This window comes from Myotis lucifugus, unplaced genomic scaffold (assembly GCF_000147115.1).
Source record: "Myotis lucifugus unplaced genomic scaffold, Myoluc2.0 scaffold_8, whole genome shotgun sequence".
Classification (NCBI taxonomy): Eukaryota; Metazoa; Chordata; class Mammalia; order Chiroptera; family Vespertilionidae; genus Myotis; species Myotis lucifugus.
The window spans coordinates 13,788,843-13,813,801 of NW_005871056.1; the positions used below are offsets into that span (position 1 = coordinate 13,788,843).

Sequence of the window (24,959 nt, forward strand, 5' to 3'; positions counted from 1 at the left end):
GAAACTTTGTTAGATTAGATTATGTCACGTCCTGTTTTCGGGTGGTGGCTTCACAAATAGCTTTGAAAATACTTAGTGGTGTTCCAAAACAATTGAATGGCACTAAATTGTACACTAACAATGTTAAAATAGTAAAAATGTTATATTATGTATTTTTACTTCATTAATTGTTCTCGACCTTTTGGCTAGCATCACAGGTAGGGACTATAATGGGTAAATTTTTAGAAGAAAAAAGAGACTACTTAAGTAGCTACCTATGAAGAGAGAGGCAGGCTGTCGATTGCCTCCGCTAACACTCTGCTCCCCCCGAGGTATCTCCTCGGCCCCCACGAGGCCCTGCCGACCCGAGGCGGGCGCACCCTGAGCCTCTTGGCGGTGAGTGCTGGAGGACGACTGGGCGGCGGGCTGGCGGGACCGCGCCGGGTGAGGGGTGGGCTGCGGGGGAACGCAGGGTGGGGCTGACTCGGAGCGGGACCAAGGACGCCCTCCTGCGAGGAGGCGGTGGCTCCTTCTTGGCGGGGACACTTGAGGCGCCGGGTGGGAACCGAAGCGCCCCGGCTCTTCGGGAGGTAGATGTGCAGCTCCTAGAGGGGTTCCCGAGTGTCAGGCGTCCCGAGAGTGGGGGAGACGGGGCAGGAAGGGGGCCCGGCGCCCCGCGTCCCTTTTGGTCCTGGCCAGCGGCACCGGAGGGCTGTGTGCGGGACTGCGGGAAGGGCTGAGGATGGGCAGCCGGGACCGGTCTCTTTGCTCTCGGTGGACTTCCTGCCCCCTCCCCAAAACCAAACCACACACTCTTCCTGCATGAGTGCAGGCCTCGCCGAAAAGCAAAGGTCTCCTTTTTTTGTGTTGCTTAAAGTCTTTTTTGATTCATTACACTGAGACATTTACATGTCTCAGGATGACAGTACTTGCTACTGCTATTAACTTTACGCGCTTTATTGGCATGTGTTCGTCTACTTAAAATAGAGGATGAAAAAAATCGGTTTCACTTTGATCATTGGTGCTGTATGTTTGCTAGCTGGATTTCCTTCTCTGGTTAATAAGAACCAGCAGCCTGCGGACGGGGGTGGAGGCCGCTCTTCCAGTTTTTATCAGCAGCTGGTGGCCCCCTTTATTTATAAGGTACTACCGCCCGGTTTTGTAGAGTTTGAAAACTTTTTTTTTTTTTCCTAAACCTACCTGACGAAAATGAAGGCTCGCAAATGTTTCCTCTGAACACCCAAAGGCAAAAACATTGAATGTTCATTATTCTATTAGTATGTAAAGGTCAGTTTTGCATACCATTTTGGCAGACCAAACTTTAACTCTGCTCTAGTCTCTGCGTCCACAGGCTTGTAACATTCATTGTTTCCTGCTTGCAGCTAATGAAGTCTGCGCATGACTGTGAGGGGGTTAGCCTGAGTAGGTTAAAGAGGGTTTTGGGGTCAGCAGCCTTAGGGCTGTATTTCAGACTTGAGCATCTCTAAATCTCAATGCTCTAATTTTAAATAATGGGCTTAGAAATACTTTCCTAGGCAGTTTGTTGCCTCATACTCAAGACACAGTTGTGTGTGTTTGTGTGTGTGTTTTCTGTGCATTTCCTTTTATATCTGGCTGAAAAGTCACCTCCCCCATGTAAACCCCTCAATTTGTTGCTTAACTTTGGTAAAATTTTAATCCCAGGTTGATCTCCCCTGCGGTGTTTTTTTTCACTTTTGGGAAGCCTGCCTTTGCTTTCCATTTAGAACAGTGGTTCTCAACCTTGGCTGCACATTAGAACCACCTGGGAATCTTTAAAATCCTGATTTCTGGGCCTCATCCTTTGGAAATTCTGTTTGTTACTCATGTTGTGGCCCCACCCCATATCAGAGAAAGGGTGAGAACCACTGATTTAGAAGGAAATGCAATTAATTTTTATGTTGACCCAAACAATACCATTAAGAAAATAATTCTGCTCTAAATAATCATGGACTGCATTCCAAAACTGTGTGTGTTGTAAAAACAGCTCTGGATTACTTCTGGAGACTTGAGTTCAAGTGCTGACTTTGTCACCTTGTAAGTTTGTGACCAGGAAAAGTTCTCTTTAACCTTTCATGTTTTATTTTCCTCTGTAAGGGGGTGATATATCTGTCCTAATACATTACAGAGTTTCAGGAATTAGCGGGAATAATGTGCTTTGAAAAATACTTGTGTTATGTTATTTATAAAAGTCTTTGAAGACGTGAGAGAGCTTCATAAATACAGTTGTTGCCACTCCCCCCGAGTGATTTAGGACTAGGACTTTACCTTAAGATTTTAACGGACATGATAATTATGAAACTAAAAACTTTCACTTTTAAATGTTCCGTTTGATAAGAGTTCTGTAAGGGAAAATTCCTTTTATCTCCTTATGGAGTCGCCTTGTTACCAACCTCTGGTGGTTGCCAAAAAAAAAAAAAAAAATCCAAAGGAAGATTTTACTTTGTGTCTTTTTAGGTTATCTCTCCTGGATAGTTTTGCTGTGCAACTTTTAGTTTGCCTTAATCAAATAATAAGTAAAACAACTATAATAAAAGTTGTTTTTGCAACTTCGAATATGACAATAAAATAATAAGAATTGTAAGTTCAGGAGGTAAGTCAAGAACAGGGGTGGGCAAAAGTAGGTTTACAGTAGTTAGTATGCAGTAGTTTATTCTATTTATTAATTATTATATCATTATTATTATTAACTTACTTTTGCCCACCCCTGTGCATTGGCATAATTCTAATGTAAATAAAATTCTGACACTGTGTAGAGATTTTAACATCAAATTGTCTGTTTTTGGCCTTTGTTAGATAAGCTGTTGGAGTTATGAGAACCTGGTGACAGAGAAAGTTTTTTTTAATTAAGAAGTTTCTAGAAGAAATGTGAACTGAGGCTGATTTGTAATTCTTTTAGGGAGCGCGTATTTAAAGTTATTGGATGAATATATATGGGGGAGTTTAATGGTTGAGACAAATGAGTGCTGCCAATCAGGCGGTAGCCATTTAGGATCTGTCCACATTAAAGCCAACAGCAATTTAGAAATTGGACCGTCAGATCATGATAGTACAAACTGCCAAGGTAGGAAAGGAGGGAGTTGTATTCTGGAGGTGCTGACACCTGAAAAACTTTTTTTCTGCCTGGGATATAGTGTAATAGCTCATTTGCGAAGAAGGAAAATCTTGTCTCTCGTGCCTCAGGTGTTATAAACGTGCAGTTGATCCTCATTATTCTCATTTTCTGTGGACTCCATATTTGCGAATCTGTCTACTTACTAAAATGTTTTTGTGATTCCCAAAACAGTATTTGCAGCCCTTTTGCAATCATTCATGCACATGCTCAGAGTGGTAAAAAATGTGAGTCTCTGAAATGCATGCTCCCAGCCGAGGTTGAACAAAACAGTACTCTGCCTCCTTGTTTCAACTCTCATACTGTAAACAAGTACGCTGTTGCAGTCTATTGAGTGCCATGTTTTTCTCATTTGGGGGCTTTTTGTTGGCGGTTTTGCTGTTTAAAAAGCATAATACCGAAGTGCTAAGTGTTCCTAAGAGCGAGAAGGCTGTCACGTGCCTTACATTAAAAAGAAGCGCATTTAGATAAGTTTTGTCCAGGCATGAGTTATAATGCTGTTGGCCTGGAGATCAGTGTTAATGAATCACAACAGATATCAAATAAGGTGCCTTTAAATAGAAACACTCATAAAACAAGATTATGTATTGATCAGTTGACAAAAATGTTGTAACCGAGGCTTGCAGGAACCTAACCCTGTCTTTCCCCTAGGAGTAATGGTTCAGTGTTTGCTAATTCAGTGTTCACAGAGACTTTATAGAACATAACTATGGTGAATAATGAGAACTGACTGTATTTACTGATGTGGAGAACTAGCGTGCTTCCTAATGATACAGCGTGTCATGGGTTAGAAGACTTTAGGCTCTTCCTAAGCTGATGGTTAAGATTTGGGAACAGTGGAGAGTTAGACCTGGAGTAGTATTATGGAAGTTTGCCAACTTGCAAATTTATGTATCTCATTCTTGGGGGTAATAAGTTCCTGAGAGGATGAGGCACCGTGGTACTTGTGAATAGGAAAGTCTAAATATCCAAATAAAACAAATGGCAAGAACAAACATATCCGGAGTAAATTAATATTCCGAAGTTTCTCTTATTTATTATGTGGTGCTGTACAAGGCTCATTTCTTGAAAGTGAGACAGATTCACAACAGCCTAAATATGAGATAGAAAAAGGTAGTTCATTTTTATTTTGACAACAGTGTTACAAAAGGGTGGGAGTTAGTAGTCTGCTCAAAAAGTCCAGATGTGAATTTTATTTTTCCTCCTTGGACACAGTGGTGTCAGTGTGGGCCCCCCATGTAGTACTTTCCAGGGGACACTGTAGGGAGATGGGTGAAATCAGCCAGCAGTAAGCATTTTACTCCAGCACTGGGCAGCCTCACATAAAGGTCATGAAATAGGCTGTAACCTAAGTTTGATTTTGCAGCTTTAAGCCTAAATAGATGGCCCTCAACTCACCCATGGTCAGCTTTCAGATAGTCTGTGCATTTGCGCAGTTTGCACTGAAAGCAAACTGCATTTTATGATAACTAGGATTTTAGTTTTGCATGGAGGCACTGTTTGGCAGCTCTTGTTGCCAGGGTCAGGATGACTAAATATCGGATCCCTCTGTCCTTTTGTTCCCCTCCCCTAGCCCCGGGGAGTCTAGTCTTGGGCCATTTTAGCATCAGAACACCTAAAGTAGTTAATTGAGCATTCCATCAGGGGTTTCCATGCCGAGTGCTACCTGTATTCAGCCCAAGCTAACTGGCACCTCCATCTCTTGATGTGACGGGAGGTGGAGTTGAGCAAAGGCACAGCTGAGTTGATGGCAGGCACCTGACGTAACCTTGTTCCTGATACGTAATGTGTCCCACTTGGGAAGTTAGATTGTTGGCTGCCCAACCCATAGACTTACCTATCTCCTGCAGAGGTTTCACTGGAGGGACATTAGGGGAGGGTACACACCTGTATCAATTTACCAAGTTGATTAGTGTTCTAAGCCAATGGAAGGGCTGCCAACAAAGCTGGCTCTCATTCTGAGGCTATGCCTGAGGTTGACTAGCACTTGAAAGAAGCCTAATTAGGGATTTTACACACACACACACACACACACTTGGAAGTAAGCATAAAACGTGGGTATATTGTTCAGATTTTAGACATTTGGCCTTCAAAATGCATTTTCAAGAATGGTTATGTGTACAAGTAAGAAATTGGATGTAAGTGGAATCTGGCCAGGTCTGTCTGACATTGTGCCTGGTATGCTGCTTCAGATTATGGCACTATGGGTCAGTTAATTATTCATGCCTGGAACATACCTAGATAAGGAAAGCTGGACTTATGTTCTATCTTTGGTAGTATGACTATGGAAAGAGTATTTTGAATAAATACTCATGACCAAAATATATTTTTCATACATATTTCGTCATCCACTATGCGTGACTCACAGCTCCCCAAACCTTTGGAATTTCCCCAGGGTTGAGAGTGACAAAGGTGTCTTTTGTTATGTGAATGAGGTGATTTGTGGAAGCACCTGTGGATGGGGCTGGTTGCCAGGAGAACCAACCACGGGATTAGAAGGTTGGAACGTTTATTCCTGCTCCCACCTCTGGGGAGGGGAGAGGGGATGGAGGTTGATTCACTAGACAGTGGCCAGTGATTTAATCAATTATGCCTATATAAGGAAGCCTCCATAAGAACCCTCCAAGAGGACGGGGTCCAGAGAGCTTCTGGGTCGTTGAACACTAGGAAATTCAGCAAAGAGTGGTGTACCTGGAGAGGGCATGGAGGCTGCGTGCCCCTCTCCCACATACCTCATCCTGTGCGTCCTATGCATCTCTTTCATCCAGCTGTTCCTTTTACAATAACCAAGTGACCTAGTAAGTAACATGTTTTTCTGAGTTCTGTGAGTCACTCTAGCAAATCAATTGAACCCAAGTCAGGAGTTGTGAGAACCTATTGTATTTATATTACAGCTAGTCTTTAGAAGCACAGGTAACAGCCTGGACTTCAGATACCTGTGTGTCTGAAGTGGAGGGCAGTCTTGTGGGACTGAGTCCTTAACCTGTGGGATCTGATTCTATCTCCAGGTAGATCGTGTCAGAGTTAAGTTGAATTCTTGGACACCCTGCTTGTGCACCTTTAACTGTTATCTACTGCAGGTTAACAGGTTTTCTTGAGCAGGACCAAGTAGAAGCAATCCTCCTTAGCACTGAGCCTTGGAGCCTGAAGTCCTTAGGCCTTATGTTTAATTCCTATGTGGCTGCGGCCCCAGGAACCCGATAGCTTTGCAGTCTGTGTTGTTTGCCCCACTCTCACCATCAACTGACTTGGTGTGAGCATCTTCTTACCTGTCTTGGTTACTATTCATGTGATCCCATGCCTGTCTCTGTTCAAAGAAAGTAAAATAAGGCATGGTTTTTATGTGCCCAAAAGGAGAGAGCTTGCTTCCCTTTGCTTACTTTAGAAACTATCAGGCTATTGCCTGATTCATGTCTCAAGGTGTAGGAGAAAGAGCACAGACTGGCTGTCTTGCCTTGGTTGCTGAGGGAAGGTTGTTTTTGTTGTTGTTCTGATAACTTAATAACTGTGCTTTTCTCCAAAAGCACTTCATGAAAATCAGCTTAAGAATAGTAAAAATAGCCCTCGATGGTGAGTGAGGAGACTTGGATTCCAGGCTCAGCTTCTTTAGAAGTCACTTACGTTCTGGGCACTTTGGTTTTTCCTCTGTAGAAGAATAGTAATACTCGTATTTGGTCAACACTCATTGAGAATCTAGTGAGGTAATTCATGTGAATGTGCTTTTGAAAAGTATGTGCTGCACAGCTATAAGATGGTGATAGTGGTAGAATGAGAACATACATTTCTTGAGTTTATAAGGCAATTTTGGCTTCATTATGTCATTTAATCCACATGCCAAGCTTGTGAACTGTGAAGTAAGCAGCGTTACTATGATTTTCTTTAAGTGAGGAAACTTGGGTATGGAGAGGGTAAATGACTGGCCCATACGTTTAGTGTTAGGCATTTAGAGCAAAGCCTAGAACAAAATAGGCTTTCATTGACTTATTGTTGATTGAATGAGTGAAAGGGTTGAAGTGGGGCTCAAACTTTAGTCAGGTCCTGGCTCAACTGACTTAACAGAGAGTAAAGTGTGAGAAGAAAAAAGCCTTACACAGATGAGAGATATTTTTATCAGGAAGAACAGAGAGGATGATTTGAGAATTGGGTGTTTCTAGGAAGAATGTGTGTTGCAAAAATATAGGGGGGCAGCAATTAGGACACACTGGGGAAGAACAGCGAGGAGGATGTTAATTCACATCTACCTCGTGTGCTTAAAGCTAGGCTTGCATGTGGCCACCAGAATCTGGTGATGATTGGTCTGAGATTTTATTTCACTTATTCCTCTCTCTGAGATGGACAGCTAGCTAAATCGAGCACAGTGTGGCTGCATTTGGTGTCTGCCACTCCAGGGCAGTAGGTTTCCTCTTCCTTTTCTGGATAGTCTCTATGTATTTAATAGAGAGGGGATGGATGTTGATTCACTAGACCAGTGATGGCGAGCCTTTTGAGCTCGGCGTGTCAGCATTTTGAAAAACCCTAACTTAACTCTGGTGCCGTGTCACATATAGAAATTTTTTGATATTTGCAACCATAGTAAAACAAAGATTTATATTTTTGATATTTATTTTATATATTTCAATGCCATTTAACAAAGAAAAATCAACCAAAAAAATGAGTTCGCGTGTCACCTCTGACACACATGTCATAGGTTCCCCATCACTGCACTAGACAGTGGCCAGTGATTTAATCAATTATGCCTGTATAATGAAGCCTCCATAAAAACCCTCCAAGAGGATGGGGTTCAGAGAGCTTCTGGGGTTCAGAGAGAGGAGATACCCAATGAAAGCCTCTAAATTCTTGACAGTCAAAAGGGTCATACACCCTGTGCTAGTTCATACTTGTAGGCTTGTCCTATGGTTGTACTTTATTAACGAGGCCACATTGGATTAGCCCAGGGAGGTGGTCCTGATGGGGGGATAGGGTGATAGAACAGGGGCAACAGGAATTAGGGATTCTGCAGAGTCTGCTGGAGGTTGATGTCTTCCTAATTCTGGCTTTTGGCCAAGTGACAGAGTGGCAGGAACATCCGGAGGTTTGAATGCGCTTCTCTCTATACCCATTGGTCCTCATACTGTAGTTAGCCACTATTACTAGAAGATCCAGGCAGTAAGGCGAGCCTGGTGCTGCAGCTTTCCCCTTGGGAATCTCCTTGGAACACTTTCATACATATCTTGAAAGTCCATTCCCTTGCCTGAAAAAAAAAATACAACCTAATACAGCCCATATTTCTGTTCCCCAGATAGGGGCTCTTGTCCACTTGTTGATCAAAATTGGACCGTTCTTTGTGGAAGGCCAACATAATGGAGTTCATATTTATAGCTGAGCTTGTCATTTGCACTGAATGCCCCTAAGTTTTAGTGGCTTTTGAATTGATACCGAATGTTCTCTAATTTTCAACCTTAAGCTATTTGGAAGAACATATTATTAAAGATAAGGGCGTCTGAGGAAAGGAAGGTGGGCTGGCAGAGAAAACACATGACTATTGCTGGAAAAAGAAATTACACAACAAAATGTATGTTCTAGTCATCATGACTAATATTCATGTTGACAACAACCATGAAAGAAAGTGGTTTTGCTCTAACCATAGTTAGAGCAAAAATGGATTTCAGTACAGTATAACACCTTTACAAATACATGTTTTCTTTTTCCAGAAGCATATCCCTCTCACTTTGTTATTATGTCCAGGTGTTAGTTAGCATTTTGAGTTATTTATATTTTTGGTTATCCTGATCTCATAATATAAAAACTATCACAGAGATGAAAAGACTTTTGGGATGTACTTAGATTTATTTTCCGGATGTTGCATAATCTTTTGCAAAAGGTAGTAGATGATTTATGGTTCATAAAGGATATAAAATAAACCAGACATGTCACTCTCCTACTTACAACTATTCAAACCACTCAAGGGCTTTTCACTGGCTTAGAATACCATCTCAGCTTTATTGTGCCCTACAGGGTATGCATGATCGGGCCCTTGCCCACTTTCCCACCTCACCTCCCTGAACTGTGGTCAGGCCACAGCACTCCTCCATATCCACATGTCCAGCTTTGGTCTGACTTGGATTTTTTCCCCTAAAAGTTATTTGTCCTCCCCCTTGCCTCCTTAACAATGTTAATCCTTTGCATCCTTTAGGTCTCAACTTTCATTCATCTCCTCAGAGAAGTCTTCCCAGATTACTCTAAAGTAGTGGCCAGCACCCTGTCTTTTTATTATTTTTTTAAACTATATTTTTTTGATTTTTTACAGAGAGGAAGGGAGAGGGAGGGAGAGTTAGAAACATCGATGAGAGAGAAACATTGATCAGCTGCCTCCTGCACACTCCCCACTGGGGATGTGCCCACAACCAAGGTACATGCCCTTGACCGGAATCGAACCTGGGACTCCTCAGTCCGCAGGCCAATGCTCTGTCCACTGAGCCAAACCGGTTAGGGCTGCCCTGTCTTTTTAAAAATACATTTACTGTCATTTGCAATTTATTTACTTATATTTGCATTTATTTTGACAAGTAATTTTAATACATATAAAGCCCATTCACTTCTCATAACAATCCTACCATATGAGGGAGGTAATATTAATATTTACCCCATTTAATAGATGAGGAAACCGAGGTAAAGTTACTTCCCAGGGTCACATAGACAGAGAGAGGCCGAGCTGACTTAAACTCAGATTGGCATCCAAAGATCATCCTCTTACATAGCCATGATGCTAATTTGCCTCTCAATATAGTGTGACCCTCCATCAAATACTGTAACCATAGTTTTTTTCTGCCACATTACATATATATATATAATTTTAAAATATATTTTTATTGATTTCAGAGAGGAAGGGAGAGGGAGAGCGAGAGAAACATCAAGGATGAGAGCGATGCCCTAGCTGGTTTGGCTCAGCAGATAGAACGTCGGCCTGCGGACTCAAGGGTCCCAGGTTCGATTCCGGTCAAGGGCATGTACCTGGGTTGCGGGCACATCCCCAGTAGGGGGTGTGCAAGAGGCAGCTGAATCGATATTTCTCTCTCATCTATGTTTCTAACTCGCTATCCCTCTCCCTCTCCCTTCCTCTCTGTAAAAAAATCAATAAAATATATATTTTTTAAGGATGAGAGCGAGTCATTGATCAGCTCCTCCTGCACGACCCCTAATGGGGTCATCGAGCCCGCATGTGTCCTTGACCAGAATCAAACCTGGGACCCTTCAGTCTGCAGGCCGTCGCTCTATCCATTGAGCCAAACCAGCCAGGGCTTACTAATATATTTTATTGGGTTTGTTGGACTGTGATATTGTACAAGACATAAAATTCAGAAGACTTTAAACAAATTACTGTTATCTTTCACCTTTATTTGCTTAGGTCTTTTGTGGCTAGATAATGCCTAGTCCCTGGTCTTCATCTCCCACCTGTTTTATTGTATTATTACCAGCCCTATTGTCCTTATCTCACACCTGGTTCCTACAGAAGCCTCCTAACTGATCTGCTGCCAGTGACTTCCCACTTCACTCCCTCAAGTCAAATCATCCTCCCAGAACTGCTAAACTAAAATATCATTAACATCATATTATCAGCCTGCGCAGGGACTGATAGTGACCGTCTGTTGCCTACTACATTTAAGTGTGGACCTGTCTGGGTAGCCTTCAGCTCTTTCCTAAATCCACATTATGCTGACCCAAACTTAGCTTCTTCTGCTTCTTAACAAGGAAGTTCAGTTTTTACTGGCTGGTCTGTCTCCTTGTCCTGGCCTCTCATTCCTGCCTCTGTGCCTTTCCTCAGGCTGTTGATCCTTGTTGCAGTACTTCCTTGCACCCAGGAAATAATCAAAGTGTGATCCACAGGTCAGAGAGGGCTTTAGATTGCATACAGGAAATAATCAAAGTGTGATCCACAGGTCAGAGAGGGCTTTAGATTGCATAGAACTCCGATGTGGCTTTTTGAAACACACACACACACACACACACACACACACACACACACGTATACACACCACCTAAGAATAGATGTTCACAAGGTAACCACTTAACCGACACTGATCTCTATTTTATTACATAATACACATTTTGGATGTAAATTATATTTAGTCTTTTTTGTGTGCCCTTTTAAATTTGTCTGTTGTTATCCTATTTCACATACTTTAGGTTTCCAAACAAGATTATAACTCCTTAAAAGCAGGGATCATATCTTCTCTTCAACCTCTCTTGAGTACTTGGCTGAACTCAGAATAATTGTGTAATAAAAATTGGTTGGTTTCATTAATGAGGTTGCAGCAGATGGCAGGTGCCTTGCAGTTGAACCTTAAATACCTAATTTCTTATCTACTACCTACTTTGACCGTAAGTTGCTTGGGGGTGTAGATTTCATAGATTCTGAACAAACTTCAATATCTAATCTTCTACAATGCTAGAATTCTGGGTCTACTGTATGTCATTTGATATTTTTATACTTCGATATTTTGCTTCTCTGCATAACACTTCTGTGCATACTTAAGGCATATGTTAATATATATCTGTTTGGATTTGGAATTTTGAAAGTGTCCTTAAACTTAACGGGGAAATTAAAGAATTGGAGTCTAAATACTACATTAAGGAGTAGAATGCTTATCATTATTTACTTAATAAAAATAAGAGACTTTAAACTCAAACCTTGCCTGAATAGGAAACTGGCTTAGGTGAGGAGAATGTTAACTGAGTTCTTGGGAGTTCGGCAGACCTTTTCCTATCAGTCTGTTCCTTCCAAACCTTTGTTTGTTTTCTCCACTTTTGAACAAGTTTACAAATCCTTACTCACAGGAGATGATCTTTCCTATCTTACTCAGGAGATTAGGACTGTGAGTATCACTTGTTTTACCTCTGATTTTGCTCATCCTCCCTTGTCTCTGAAAAAGAAGAAATTAACTGGTTTATGACCATGCCCTTCCAGTTAGTCTTCCCTCACTTGATCTCCCCTCACATCTTGAGACTTTCCAACCTGTCAGTTCTGCTGCCTCATCCCCACTGCTCCCATGAGAATGTCCCATTACCTTCTGTATGCCTCAGAGCTGTATCTTTTTTTTTTTTAAATATGTTTTTGTTGACTTTTTAGAGAGAGAGGAAGGGAGGGGGATAGAGATAGAAACATCAATGAGAGAGGAATCATCCATTGGCTGCCTCTTGCACACCCCGTACTGGGGATTGAGCCCACAACCCAGGCATGTGCCGTGACGAGCAATCAAACCAGGGACCTCTTGGTTCCTGGGTCGACACTCAACCACTGAACCACACTGGCCGGGCCACAGAGCTGTACTTTCAGATCACCCACCCTGCCTTTGGCTTCCCTTTCTGCAGAATGGCTCTATTCCATTCTACACGGTGCTACCAGAATGATGTGCACAGAACACTTAGATGGGCAAGTCATTTCTCTGCTCTGAGATTTCAGTGGCTCCTTAATGCATGCAAAAATCAAGCCCAAATCCTGCCAGAGCTATCAGTCCTTCCAGGATATGGTTCTATCCTCGTCTCTTACCTCCTATCCCCAGTTTGTTTTTCTAGCTGATTTGGGCAACTTGCTCTTAACTGGATTCTGCTTATGTTCTCCTCAGAGGCTCACCTCAGGTTGTTTCTCACCAAAGCCCTTCAGAATTCATCTATTTCTTTCTTTTCTTTATTAAATATATTTTATTGATTTTTTACAGAGAGGAAGGGAAAGAGATAGAGAGTTAGAAACATCCATGAGAGAGAAACATCAATCAGCTGCCTCCTGCACATCTCCTACTGGGGATGTGCCCGCAACCAAGGTACATGCCCTTGACTGGAATCGAACCTGGGACCTTTCAGTCCGCAGGCCGACTCTCTATCCACTGAGCCAAACCGGTTTCGGCCAGAGTTCATCTTTTTCTTTGGGATTTAGTTTGTAGCACTGTTTGACACTGAGTGCATTGTGCCTTAATCCATTATTTCCCTAAGTGTTCCCTGAGAGATGCTTCAGGTTAAAAGAATGGCTAGTGAGGTTTGAGAGATTTCGAGTACATAGAGCTGCCATCCGCACTGCCTTTGCCCCTTGTGTAAGGCATAGCAAGAAGCATATCAAAACACAGGAAGGAAAATAAGTGGCTTAATTTGGCTTATTCCAGTGTTTCTGAAACTTATTTATCATAGAAGAATTTTTTTTCATATAACATGTGAACATCCAGTGCAAAACACTTTGGAAAAATACTGCCTTAAACTAGATTTCTTGTAGGCATGTCTCCTATACAGATTGAAAGCTCTTTGAAGGCACCCACTGGGCTGTGTTCATTTTTCCTGCCGCAGCACCTGGTAGATATTTAATGTTTACTGAATGAAATCACATTGCAAGATCAAGAGTTGCTCTTTCTTTGGATGCTTGAAGTATGAATATTATAAAGAAAAGCTGGCTCGCTACATCTTGTAACTGCACATACATAGTAGGTACTCAGTAAATGCTGAAGAATGCTGACTAAACTCTGATCATCTTTAATGGGATGTAGTTAAGGTATTTTTAGAAATATGGTGCTAGATAAATTGATGATAGGTGGTGGTGATTGTACATACACTACAATACATGATTTTATTTTATTTTTATTAATTCTTGAGAGAGAGAGAGAAACGTCGATGTGAAAGAGACACACATCAATTGGTTGCCTTCCACATGCGCCCCAACTGGGGCCAGGGATTGACCCTGCAACCTAGGCCAGGGCCAAAACATGACATTTTAAAATAAAGGTTCTTATTGGACTTAAAATGCCATTTGACACACCGATGGAATCCACATACAACTTGTGATGAGTACACTGCATACATTAAGCTACATGGTCCTGCAGAGTCTCTCTCAGCTAAAGGAGGTTCAATCTTAGTAATTTTTGTTAAAACTAATAAACCAGCAACCACCACCACCACAACAAAAATCTCAGACTGGTAGTAATGCTATGTTCATAGAGCTGCCTTTGTTCCGAAAAGTTAGTTTTTACTGGGTATGTCTGTCCAGGCATGTTGTTACGCGCACACATAAACATTTATAAGCACAATTAACATGGGCATGAATATTAACAATATCCCTTCTTTTAGTTCTGACCCAAGCTGCTTCCTGGAATCGGCAAGGTTTGGCTCAGACTGAACGGAATTTAACCCTTTTCTCTTGTGCTCCTGAACCTAGTCCATGCAGTGTCTTCCCGGAATGGGGAGAATTTTATCTTCAGAAGAGTGATTTGCATTTTATGGGGCAATCATTCCAGTTGTGAATGACCAGAATTCCACAAGTGTCTTTCAAATTCTGTCTAAAGACTTGTATTTCTCTCTTTTGCTTTCCTTTTAGGCTCCAACCAGGAATGGAGACACCGTTGGATGTTCTGTCCAGGGCAGCATCTCTGGTGCATGCTGATGATGAAAAACGTAAGTGAGGCATCTGTTTTATGTGCTTTTTACTATGCCCCCTCGTCTCCTGCACTATCATAGACTTAACATGTTTCTTTACTTGGCTTTGTGGCTATGTGCTGTTAATGTTGGTTGTTTTCCTTAGAGATAACAGCTTGGTATTTTTAATTTTATTTTCAAGTGCCAGAACATGTAAGTCTTTTAAATGTTATCTTTGGATCCTAGGGCCTGAGCAGTTCACTCCAGAAAGTCCTTTCCTTTCCAGCTTCCTCCAGTGGGGCTGGAATGGGAAGACACTCCTTATGTGTCTAGAGGTTTAGATAAATATGTGTTGGTTGATAGACAAATTGACCATCAGAGAACTAGAGATGGGGGAAAAAAACCTTCCAAGATCATTCCTGTCATTGGAAGTATGCAGCACATATCCTAATGAAAAACAGTTGTGAACATTCCTTTCCCATAGCTGAGAGAGAGCAAATATTTGGGGGGAAAACTTTCTTAATGTGGTGGGGGAGGGGCAAAAGGAGAATGAACATTGACATTGGAAGATTATTCCACAATGTGTCAAAGTGATTTTCCTGCTCATCCTAAGGTATATTTATTTTTAAATGACCTGCTCCAAGTTAAAATTGCTTGCTGAACAGTATTTGCAAGAATAACTGTTTTATGTGGGAACAAGGTTGAGTATTCTTTTCCTAAGCATTAAAAAAAACAAAAAATATATAAGGTTGAGCATTTTTGCATTCTAAGTTCTGAGAGATGAGCTACTTTCCAGTTTAGTTGTTAACGAGTTGGCAGCTGGAAGTACATGTCCTTAAAACGGTAGGGTCTGCCTTTTTAATAGCTGTTAAGATTTTTATATTCCCAAGCCTCAGTTTCCTCATTAGTCACATGAAATAATATCTACTTGCAAAGTATTTGTGAGGATGAAACGGGCTGTTGTGTAGGTAGTGCTTACCTTAGCTCTCAGCTTCTAAGGGCTGGGGATTGCCGTGCCCTCTTCTCTCTTGGTATCTTGTTGGCTCTCTAATAGGACTTACTGTAATACTCTAGTTTCATCGTATCTCAGTGTGTCTGCATCTCCCCACCCTCCCCCACCACCACTCAAGATTATCTTTAGACTAGTGATTGGATGAGATAACCATTAAGGTGTTTCTTGTGTGTTTTTTTTTTCCTAACCTCTTATGTAATTTATATTTATTTAGTATTGTTTGTTGGGAGGGTATAACTACCCAATGGTATAATTATTCCTTCCTAGGAAAATGGAAGCTCTGGGATGCTAAGTGTCATTCCCAAGCACACTGCGCTAGGGAGAGGCAGCTCAGGTTGTAGGCTTTTACCTAAACAACAAAAACTCCTTTATGCCTCTAAGATTGCAATAAATGTTACTGACTTGAATAGCTAGTTACAAATTTTGTTAAACACTACTATAGATACTTTGGAGGTTTTTACAGAAGATAGTATTTTGAGTTTCTGTTTTATAATGCCCATGTTTCGTTAGGATTATTAAAAGAAAATACAAATGAAAAATAGAAGGAATGACCTCAGGGGTGGCCCCTTGTACCTTTAGTGTAGAGAGCACATTTCTTCTCTTTTTCTGTTACCTTCTCAGGTTCTTTCCTCTAGCCCAGCTTCAGGATTACTCTGTTCAGGTTGGAGGCCTGGGTAGTTTCCAGCTCAGTGAGCAGCAGTTGAATGATTATGTGTAAGGGGCATATGTAGATGGACAAGGGCAGTCCCTGCCTTCAAGGAGCTTAAGGACTTACTGGGCATAGACTCTTACGGCTGTAAAATGTGTACAGAAGCGGGAGGCTGGGTATGCTTCGTGACGTAGATGCAGGGCCTCCTTGGAGCCCGCAGTTTGGGGGAGCTGTTGGCATAGAAACAGAAGATACTGCCTGCCAGTAGAGAGAAGAATTCTTACTTTCCTCCTGTGTTGAACCCAGCCATTAGTGATTTGTCGAGTAAGGCTATATAGTTAGTTGGCTTTCTGCATCTGTGGGTTCTTCATCTGCAGATACAACCAACCACAGATGGAAAATATTTGGAGAAAATGTTACCTTGTAGTTAGGCTTACGATGGTTGAGTCTCTACTGAGCATACACAAATTTTTTTCTTTGTCGTTAGTTTCTAAGCAATGCGGTAGAACTACTGTTTACATAGCATTCAACAATCTAGAGATATTTAAAGTATATGGGAGGATGTGTGGAAGTTATATGCAAATAATATTCCATTTTACATAAGGAACTTGGACATCCTCAAATTTTGGGATCCACAGGGGTCCTGGAACCAATCCCCTGTGGGTGTTAGGGACAACTATCTATATATAAAAGCCTAAGCGACCATTAGGGCAGAACAACCAGAACAACTGGTCGCTATGATGCTCACTGACCACCAGGGGGCAGATGCTCAACGCAGGAGCTGCCCCCCTGGTGGTCAGTGCATTCCCACAGGGGGAGCGCCAAATTGGTTTAGGAGTGGCTTGGCATAATCCTGGCACCCTTTGTAATGGTTTTAGCTTTTTGGAATAATTTTTACATCTAAAGAGGAAGAAAAAAGTTCCAAGATGTCTATACTCATTAACATGTAGGCAACATTTTTGAGAAACATTTTAAACTTTGGGGCTGTATGTAACACTCATAAGAGCACAGAGCTCAAAAACCAGGCATTCATTGTATTTTCTATTACTAGTAATGTAAGTATGTGAAAACCCATGTAATTTATAGGCAAAGTTGAGCCTTAAGTTCAGCCTTTCGGGTACATTTCTTAAGACCTATTTGGGCTTGTTCAGCCTGATTCAGCTTTCTCTACAGTAGATTAAGCCTCTTTTAGCTTTTGTTATAAATTGCTCTTACACTTAACATTCTCCTCAACACTTTAAAAAAGTCTGGTATATGTAATCTGATTTGAGTGTCTGATTCCAAACAGAAAAATGTTCTATTTGAGATCAGCTTCCCAACTCATGTAGGTGACCTAAATGACTCTCTTTTCTTTTGCTCACGGAGAACTGAAAACTTAGGCATTTTTGAAGATGTTATTGTTTTAGCATTTTGAAGAGAACAGTACCTAATAGGACTCAAGTATATAATACCTGATAGCCTTAAGGCTTCATTATGTCTACTAGTGGAGAATAAAGAAATATCTCAATAGTACGCTGTAGACCTAAGTCAATAGTGAAATGGTGGTTTTGTAGTAACACAATAGTCACTTATCTGGATGGCCTAGAAGGAATAAATTTACTTAAAATAATCATTCCCCTGCTCATGAGACATTGATTTAATCAGCATCCAGGGTAGTAATCCTGGAAGGTGCTTAATGAAAATACAGTGTGAGGCTGCCAGTTTTCCTTGTGCTTGAGGAATCTCTCCTTTCAGTGATCATTAATGCTGGAAGACCCCAGCCCTTTTTTCCAACTCTAGTTTTTAGTAGTCAAAATTGGACAGAATTTGTGGACAGGACGCTTATATGCTCTGATGTTTAAAACTACACCGTGTGCATCTTTAGCAGGATCCTTCATTTTATTGTGATGTTTAAAGAATGTTTTGTTTTTTTGGTACAGATTTTGTTCTTGTATCTTCTGAGTATAAGATCCTCTTGGATCTGCTGACTTGCACTCTTAGATTAGAATAATCTTTTTTTTTTTAAATATATTTTATTGATTTTTCACAGAGAAGAAGGAAGAGGGACAGAGAGTTAAAAACATCGATGAGAGAGATCGATCAGCTGCCTCCTGCACGCCCCCACTGGGGATGTGCCCGCAACCAAGGTACATGCCCTTGACCAGAATCGAACCTGGGACCCCTGAGTCCGCAGGCCGACGCTCTATCCACTGAGCCAAACCGGTTCGGCTAGATTAGAATAATCTTAAGAGAGCACCATGGTAAGGAAAGTCTCTCAAAAATATTGCCTATATGTTCGTAATTATTACAGACACCTTTGGACTTTTTCCCACTTGATATTGAGGATTTTGATGGAGGGGATAGTACTTTTGATCTGGTCTAATGAGGATGCATATGATCAGAAAAAGCTGGATAAAGTGGGTGTGAGGGATGTAGAGGGGACAGGAAGAGAAGGCAGCTTTTGCAGGTGCTGCGGCCGCATCTCTTCCTAGCAATTCGCTCCCTCCTCATTTGGTGAAGATGTTTCAAAGCTGGCTAATTGATGAAGCATAAATAACCATATTCCTTCCGAGTAAAGCATTCCTAGGAGTGCAGGCTTTTATGATCATGGGGACTGATGCCCAGATGTGTGGAATATTTTCATGTCCTAGCCTATTAATGGTAACATAATGATCAGTTGCACTCACATACTGTTTCCTCAGATTGATTTCTCTCATCCAAGATCACGATGACTGTGTCAGCCTCCGCATAAAGTAAAGCGGTTGCTGGGTGCCCAGCTGACGGTGATTTAGCCAGCACTTTCCTTTGAGCTGGGCCTGCTTTTTTACTCTTTCTTCCTCTCCCTTCCTCTTTACTCTCTTGCCTTTACTCTTGGCATCTGGTATAGTGGCTTTCAAACGTTTTTGCCCATGGCATAGAATAAAAAAGCATTTACATTGTGACCCTTGTACTCACTGACGTCACTGATACAATAAGCTTCATGAAACAATACTTACGCTGACTTTGCACAGTGTAGTTTGAATTACCTGTTTTGTTCTTGCATTCCACTTTATTTAAATAAAAGTTGGGTCATGACTCATTAAATTGATATTTAGGATCCACTATGATTTGAGACCTGCAGTTGAAAAACATGATTTGGTTTCATCTCCTTTGTTGGATAAACTTATTTCTGGCTCCTCCCTTTATGTACTGGAAAGTTTTGACTGACACGTGGGCCAGTGAGCCAGAGTATTTGACATGATGGAATTATGGGTGACTAGACAGGAATGACATCATTATATTGTTCTCTTTCAAGAGCACTAGTGGACTGGGCACAGCAATTGTTAGCATACATGACTACTCCATTAGAGGCAGTTCCTCTCTATTCTAAGCCTATATTGTTCCTGATTTCTAGAGTAAGTGCTCCAGAAAATGGTCACTCCCCTTTGGTTGAACCTGTGTAGCTCCCTCTTGTTCCCTAAAGAGTGCTCCTAGCTGACCCCAGGGTTCCATCGGGACTGCTGGTAAATGCCAATTGAGAGGACACCAATATGATCCTTTGTAGACTAATTTGATGCCTTTGGTCACTGCATTTGTGTTTTAATCCCTTATATCCTAGATGGCTGAGAAGGGTACCATGTATTTCCACCATGACAACCACTCGGGTAGCAGTGATTCTCAAAGAGAGGAGGAAGGGATATTTGTAATCATTCTAACGATACCTTCCCAGGTGATAAATGCCAGATGAGAGCCACCAGTTTAATAGTATTTCTAGAGGAGTTCTGGATCTGTATTTTTAAGAAGGAGGGTCTAGCCCTGGCCGGTTTGGCTCAGTGGATAGAGCATCGGCCTGCGGACTCAAGGGCCGCAAGTTCAATTCTGGTCAAGGGCATGTACCTTGGTTGCGGGCACATACCCAGTGGGGAGTGTGCAGGAGGCAGCTGATTGATGTTTCTCATCGATGTTTCTAACTCTCTATCCCTCTCCCGTTCTCTCTGTAAAGAATCAATAAAATATATTTTTTTAAAAAAAGGAGGGTCTAGATCAGTGATGGCGAACCTATGACACGCATGTCTAGGTGACACGCGAACTCATTTTTTTGGTTGATTTTTCTTTGTTAAATGGCATTTAAATATATAAAATAAATATCAAAAATATAAATCTTTGTTTTACTATGGTTGCAAATATCAAAAAATTTCTATATGTGACACGGCACCAGAGTTAAGTTAGGGTTTTTCAAAATGCTGACATGCAGAGCTCAAAAGGTTCGCCATCACTGGTCTAGATCCTTCTATGAGGTGCTCTAATTCATTGGCTATCATGTCCTTTAACCAGATTCACCAGTTGCTTATGTCTCATTTCCTTTATCATATTCTCTCTCTGTGTACACACACACACACACACACACACACACACACACACAGCAGGTCCTCGAATAATTTTGTTTTGTTCAACATCATTTTGTTATAATGTTGATGAGGTAGATGCCTAGGAACTTAACTCTTGTTTATATCAAGTAGCCTGTGTAAAACTGGTCTTGTTATACATTGTTTCACTTAAAGTTGCAGAACCTATTGATGATGTTAAGTGAGGACTTACTGTATACACACACGCAGATGTATTTTTCTTGAAACATTTGAGAGTAAATGGGAGATATGCCTCTTTAATCCTAAATACTTAAATATGTATTTCCTACAAATGAGAATAAACTCTTTCGTAACCACAATATGGTTATATTCATTAAAATGTTATATATATATATATATTTGTATATATATATATATATATATTTGTATATATATATATATATGTATTTGTATATATATATATATATATATAAAGATAAAACTGAGCATAAAATCTTTATGCTTATAGTGCCTTTACAATTTCATAACCAGAATATGAATTTATGGTTAATACAGCCAGTAAAACTATGATACAGTAGATGACGACCTGCTACAACTGCACCCTGCTCCACTAGGGCGTAGCACCCACTGCCACTGGGCCATGATTGATTCTCTAATGTCATTGTGCCTGTACTGCCACTGGTCCTTTGACACAATTTCCCCACCACTTTTATCTTGTGAACTCTTATAAAATATCATATTGCACAGATTATGTGACATAAGTTAGTTGGCTTTCTCTTAGTACAAATGCCTCAGTTTCACATGGGTTTGTTTCTGTCCTTTTCTCACTAGACCAGGAGAAAAATGCAAACACAGTCATCAAAATCATGCGCCAATGCTTGGTTATATGTGAGGTGTGTGATTCAGAATACACTTATGTCAGATTTTTTAAAAGATTCTCATTGAAATAATACAAGTAAAAATTTCTCACAGATCCCTGAGTATTTATTTGTCTTTGGGCTTTAGTTTAAGGATTGTGTACTGTCTCACTTAGTTCTCACAATAGACCTATTCAGTAGGTACTATAATTAGTCCCCCTTCATAGATAAGGAAACTAAGGTTTACAAATAATTTGCTTAAGGATATCCTGACTCTGAAATCTATGCTCTTAATTGCTCTACTACGCATATGCCTTCTCAGATAGAGGTCATTGAAGGATTTACTGCTGATTTAAAATGCAAACAAAAGGAAAAACAACAACACTGTATACTGTATATACTACCTCTACTAATAAGTCAGGAAAAAGGTTTTCATTTGGAAAAGATTTCCCAGTCAGTGAAACAGCATTTTCAAAGCATTAGGTACCTATCTCTAACCAGCCAAAAGTTTAGGAGGGCAGGAGCCCACATTCAGGAACTGCCATGACTCTGCCTCCCACGTATGTTGATGGCTCACACACACACTGCCACAGACCTCTTTATATTGAGCTTTTGTTTCTAGTAAGTACCTCAGTTAAGGAGAGGATCTTGGTTCTGATGTCGGGCTGCTTCACACAGTAACGACCCCTCATGACCACTGTCCAGGGGCATTGTGGAGGGAAATTAGATGGTGGCTGGACTTGATGACCTAAGACTCTGAGAACCTTTATTAGACCCTAGACATGTTCAAGGCAAGGGTTCTGTTCCGTATTGCTTTGTATTCCAAGCATGTACCATTTGGTGCATATGATCAGCCTTTAAGAAATATCTGTTGGTAATAAAGTAACCACTGGAGTGAAAGGTTCATCTCTAAGGAATAATTTATTTAGCACTAGCAAAAATGACAGTATAATTACCGCTATTGCTACAAAAGTAATGTACAGATTTAAAGGAATACTGTATTCCACTTGATGATCCTTCATAGGTTGCAAGACATTTTATTTGGTGGTTATAACAAGAATCTTTGTGGTAGGCTGAGTTGGGGATGGGTATCAGAAAAAAATTAAGCTTGAAGAAGTTAAATGACTAATTCAAGGTTAAAATGTTAAAAAAAAAGGTTGAGGTGTCCCCCCCCCCAGTGCCCTCACATGTTATGATCATTAGAATAGCAATTAATAAACGAGGTTCAGCTGTCGTTAGGTAGTGCAGAGTCCACCAGGATAGGAAATCAGAAGGTCTTGAGGAGTTACCTTCTCTGACTCCATGTTTCCAAGCCTACTTTTGATTTTCAAAATAAGGACTGAATTTGCTGCCCTTTTTCTAAAGGTTGGAGTCACTAACATTATGCTTTGTGTTTTCAGTTATTTCCCTTTGTGTGCAAGACATAAAAAAGCGTCATAAAACATAAGGTGGGGTAGTATGTGCTTATTTAAGACACTGTAGGTGTTGTCAGCTGCTTTAAGTAAAGTTTGCATCCCAGGGTAGGCACCTGGCACTTAATAAGAAAGTTACCCCTCAGAGACAGCTACTACAAATGTCTGTGCTATTTTTATAGTTTTATATCAGATCAAATTAGCATAATAAATGTTAGCAATGGATTTCCACTGGTGAAAATAATGGCTTGTTATAATTAGCATAATGGATGTTGAAAATAGATTTCCACCAAATAGCTCTTTAGACACTTGAGGATGATTTATTAGGTTTCCTTTAAACGAATATTACTCCATCTTTAGAAATCCATGCTTTCTTTTAATACACATAAAAATGCTATGGGCGATTTTAATGCAATTCAGTTTAAAATATTAGAGTCAAGCCCAGCTGGTGTGGCTCAGTGGTCAAGCATCAACCTATGAACCAGGAGGTCATGGTTCGATTGCAGAGAGAGCAAGAGAGAACTGAGAGAAACATGCTGGGAGGCAAAGGGGCCATCCTCAAAGATATGCATTACATAAAAAAGGAAGAACTTCATCCAAGGATTCCTGACTCAGATATATTATATTTCAGAGAGGAAGGGAGAGGGAGAAAGAGATAGAAACATCAATGATGAGAGAGAATCATTGATCGGCTGCCTCCTGCACACCCCACACTGGGGATGGAGCCCACATCCAGGCATATGCCCTGACCTGGAATTGAACTGTGACCTCCTGGTTCATAGGCTGATGCTCAACCACTGAGCCACGTCAGCTGGGCGAATACTACTCTTGATTCCTTGTAAGTGAAATGAAATCTGGGGAAATTATCATTTCTTTTTTTAGAACTGTGCTTTCTCTCCCTTTGAAAAATATTGATTTACATGCCACTTTTTTCATGGAACTGACCTTAACTGGGCTTTAGTCACTTTTTAAATGAGCTACACCAGAGAGAAATCTATTTTGTTCATCAGTAAGCAAGGAGTGAGAAGAATGAATCTTCATTTTCTTAGGCAAAGTGCTAGTTTAGGGTACTTTGAATAAAATAGTTAAATTACAAAGGAATATTGCACTTAGAATTCAGGGGGACAAACTGTATTTTTGGAGCAAAATGAGAGTCTGAACAAGTGCTTCTAGCTTTCCTCCTACCAAAAATCCTTTAAAATAATCTAATATAGACATTTAAAAAAAATTGTAATCCTGCTGGAATACTAGAAAAGGTGCGTGTCTTCAGTAGACCAAAAGTTAGGAGGAATTTCTGGGAAACTGAAAACAGATGGGATTAAATTGACAAAATGAAAACAAAAACAAAAAGAAAAAAGCATAACCCAAAACACAGGTGCAAAGGAAAACAAAATTAAAAGCAGAGCTTACCGGGACTAACAATACCAACAGGAAGGGGCCCTGCAGCAAAATTCAGGAAATTAAAGTATTCCATTTATAACAATGACCCCCTCTGGCAAAGACTCAGGTCTGTGCTTTCAAGAAAGTGAACATCTGCCCTGACGGGTTTGGCTCAGTGGATAGAGCATCGGCCTGCGGACTGGGGGGTCCCGGGTTCGATTCCAGTCAGGGGCATGTACCTTGGTTGTGGGCACATCCCCGGTGGGGGGTGTGCGGGAGGCAGCTGATCGATGTTTCTCTCTCATCGATGTTTCTGGCTCTCTGTCCATCTCCCTTCCTCTCTGTAAAAATCAATAAAATATATTAAAAAAAAAGAAAAAGAAAAAAAAAAGAAAGTGAACATCTGCCTTGGAAACATTCCTCATGTGGGTTTAGGGATCCGAGAGAGCACCGGAGTAGAGTTCCAGGTCACTATGGGCACCGCCAACAAAAAATGTTCTGGGGAGAGAAAGCAGCAGGCAATTTCTACTAAAGTTACTTGCCTCTAGAGCAAGCATGTCATACTTGTGGCCATGGGCCATGGGCCGCATGCCTCATTTATTTGGGTCCATGTTAGGCCTTTGAGTTTGACATGCTTGCACTAGAGGAAAGACTTTTGTGTACTTTTTCTTCCAACCTGCATTCCCGCTTGCTCCCCACACATGCCCTTTAAGCAAAGCCCATCTCTGGACACCTTTTATAATATTACATATAGCCTGTATTTGGCCCTTCCTTAAAGAGAGTCTTAATTCTAGAGAAGAGAGGCATGCATAAGTGCCCTATTTATGGACCCAGTCCTTTTTATT

At 40.9% G+C, this 24,959-nt stretch overlaps 1 protein-coding gene across 1 annotated transcript in view; it reads left to right on the forward strand.

Moving 5' to 3' along the window:
• Window positions 1-24,959, forward strand: part of VGLL4 (vestigial like family member 4) — a 139,387-nt gene that overhangs the window by 1,142 nt on the left and 113,286 nt on the right. The window contains exon 2 of the mRNA XM_006083833.3: window positions 14,442-14,518. Coding sequence (XP_006083895.1) covers window positions 14,455-14,518 — 64 coding nt within the window. The 5' untranslated portion in view covers window positions 14,442-14,454. The remainder of the gene's footprint in view (window positions 1-14,441; window positions 14,519-24,959) is intronic.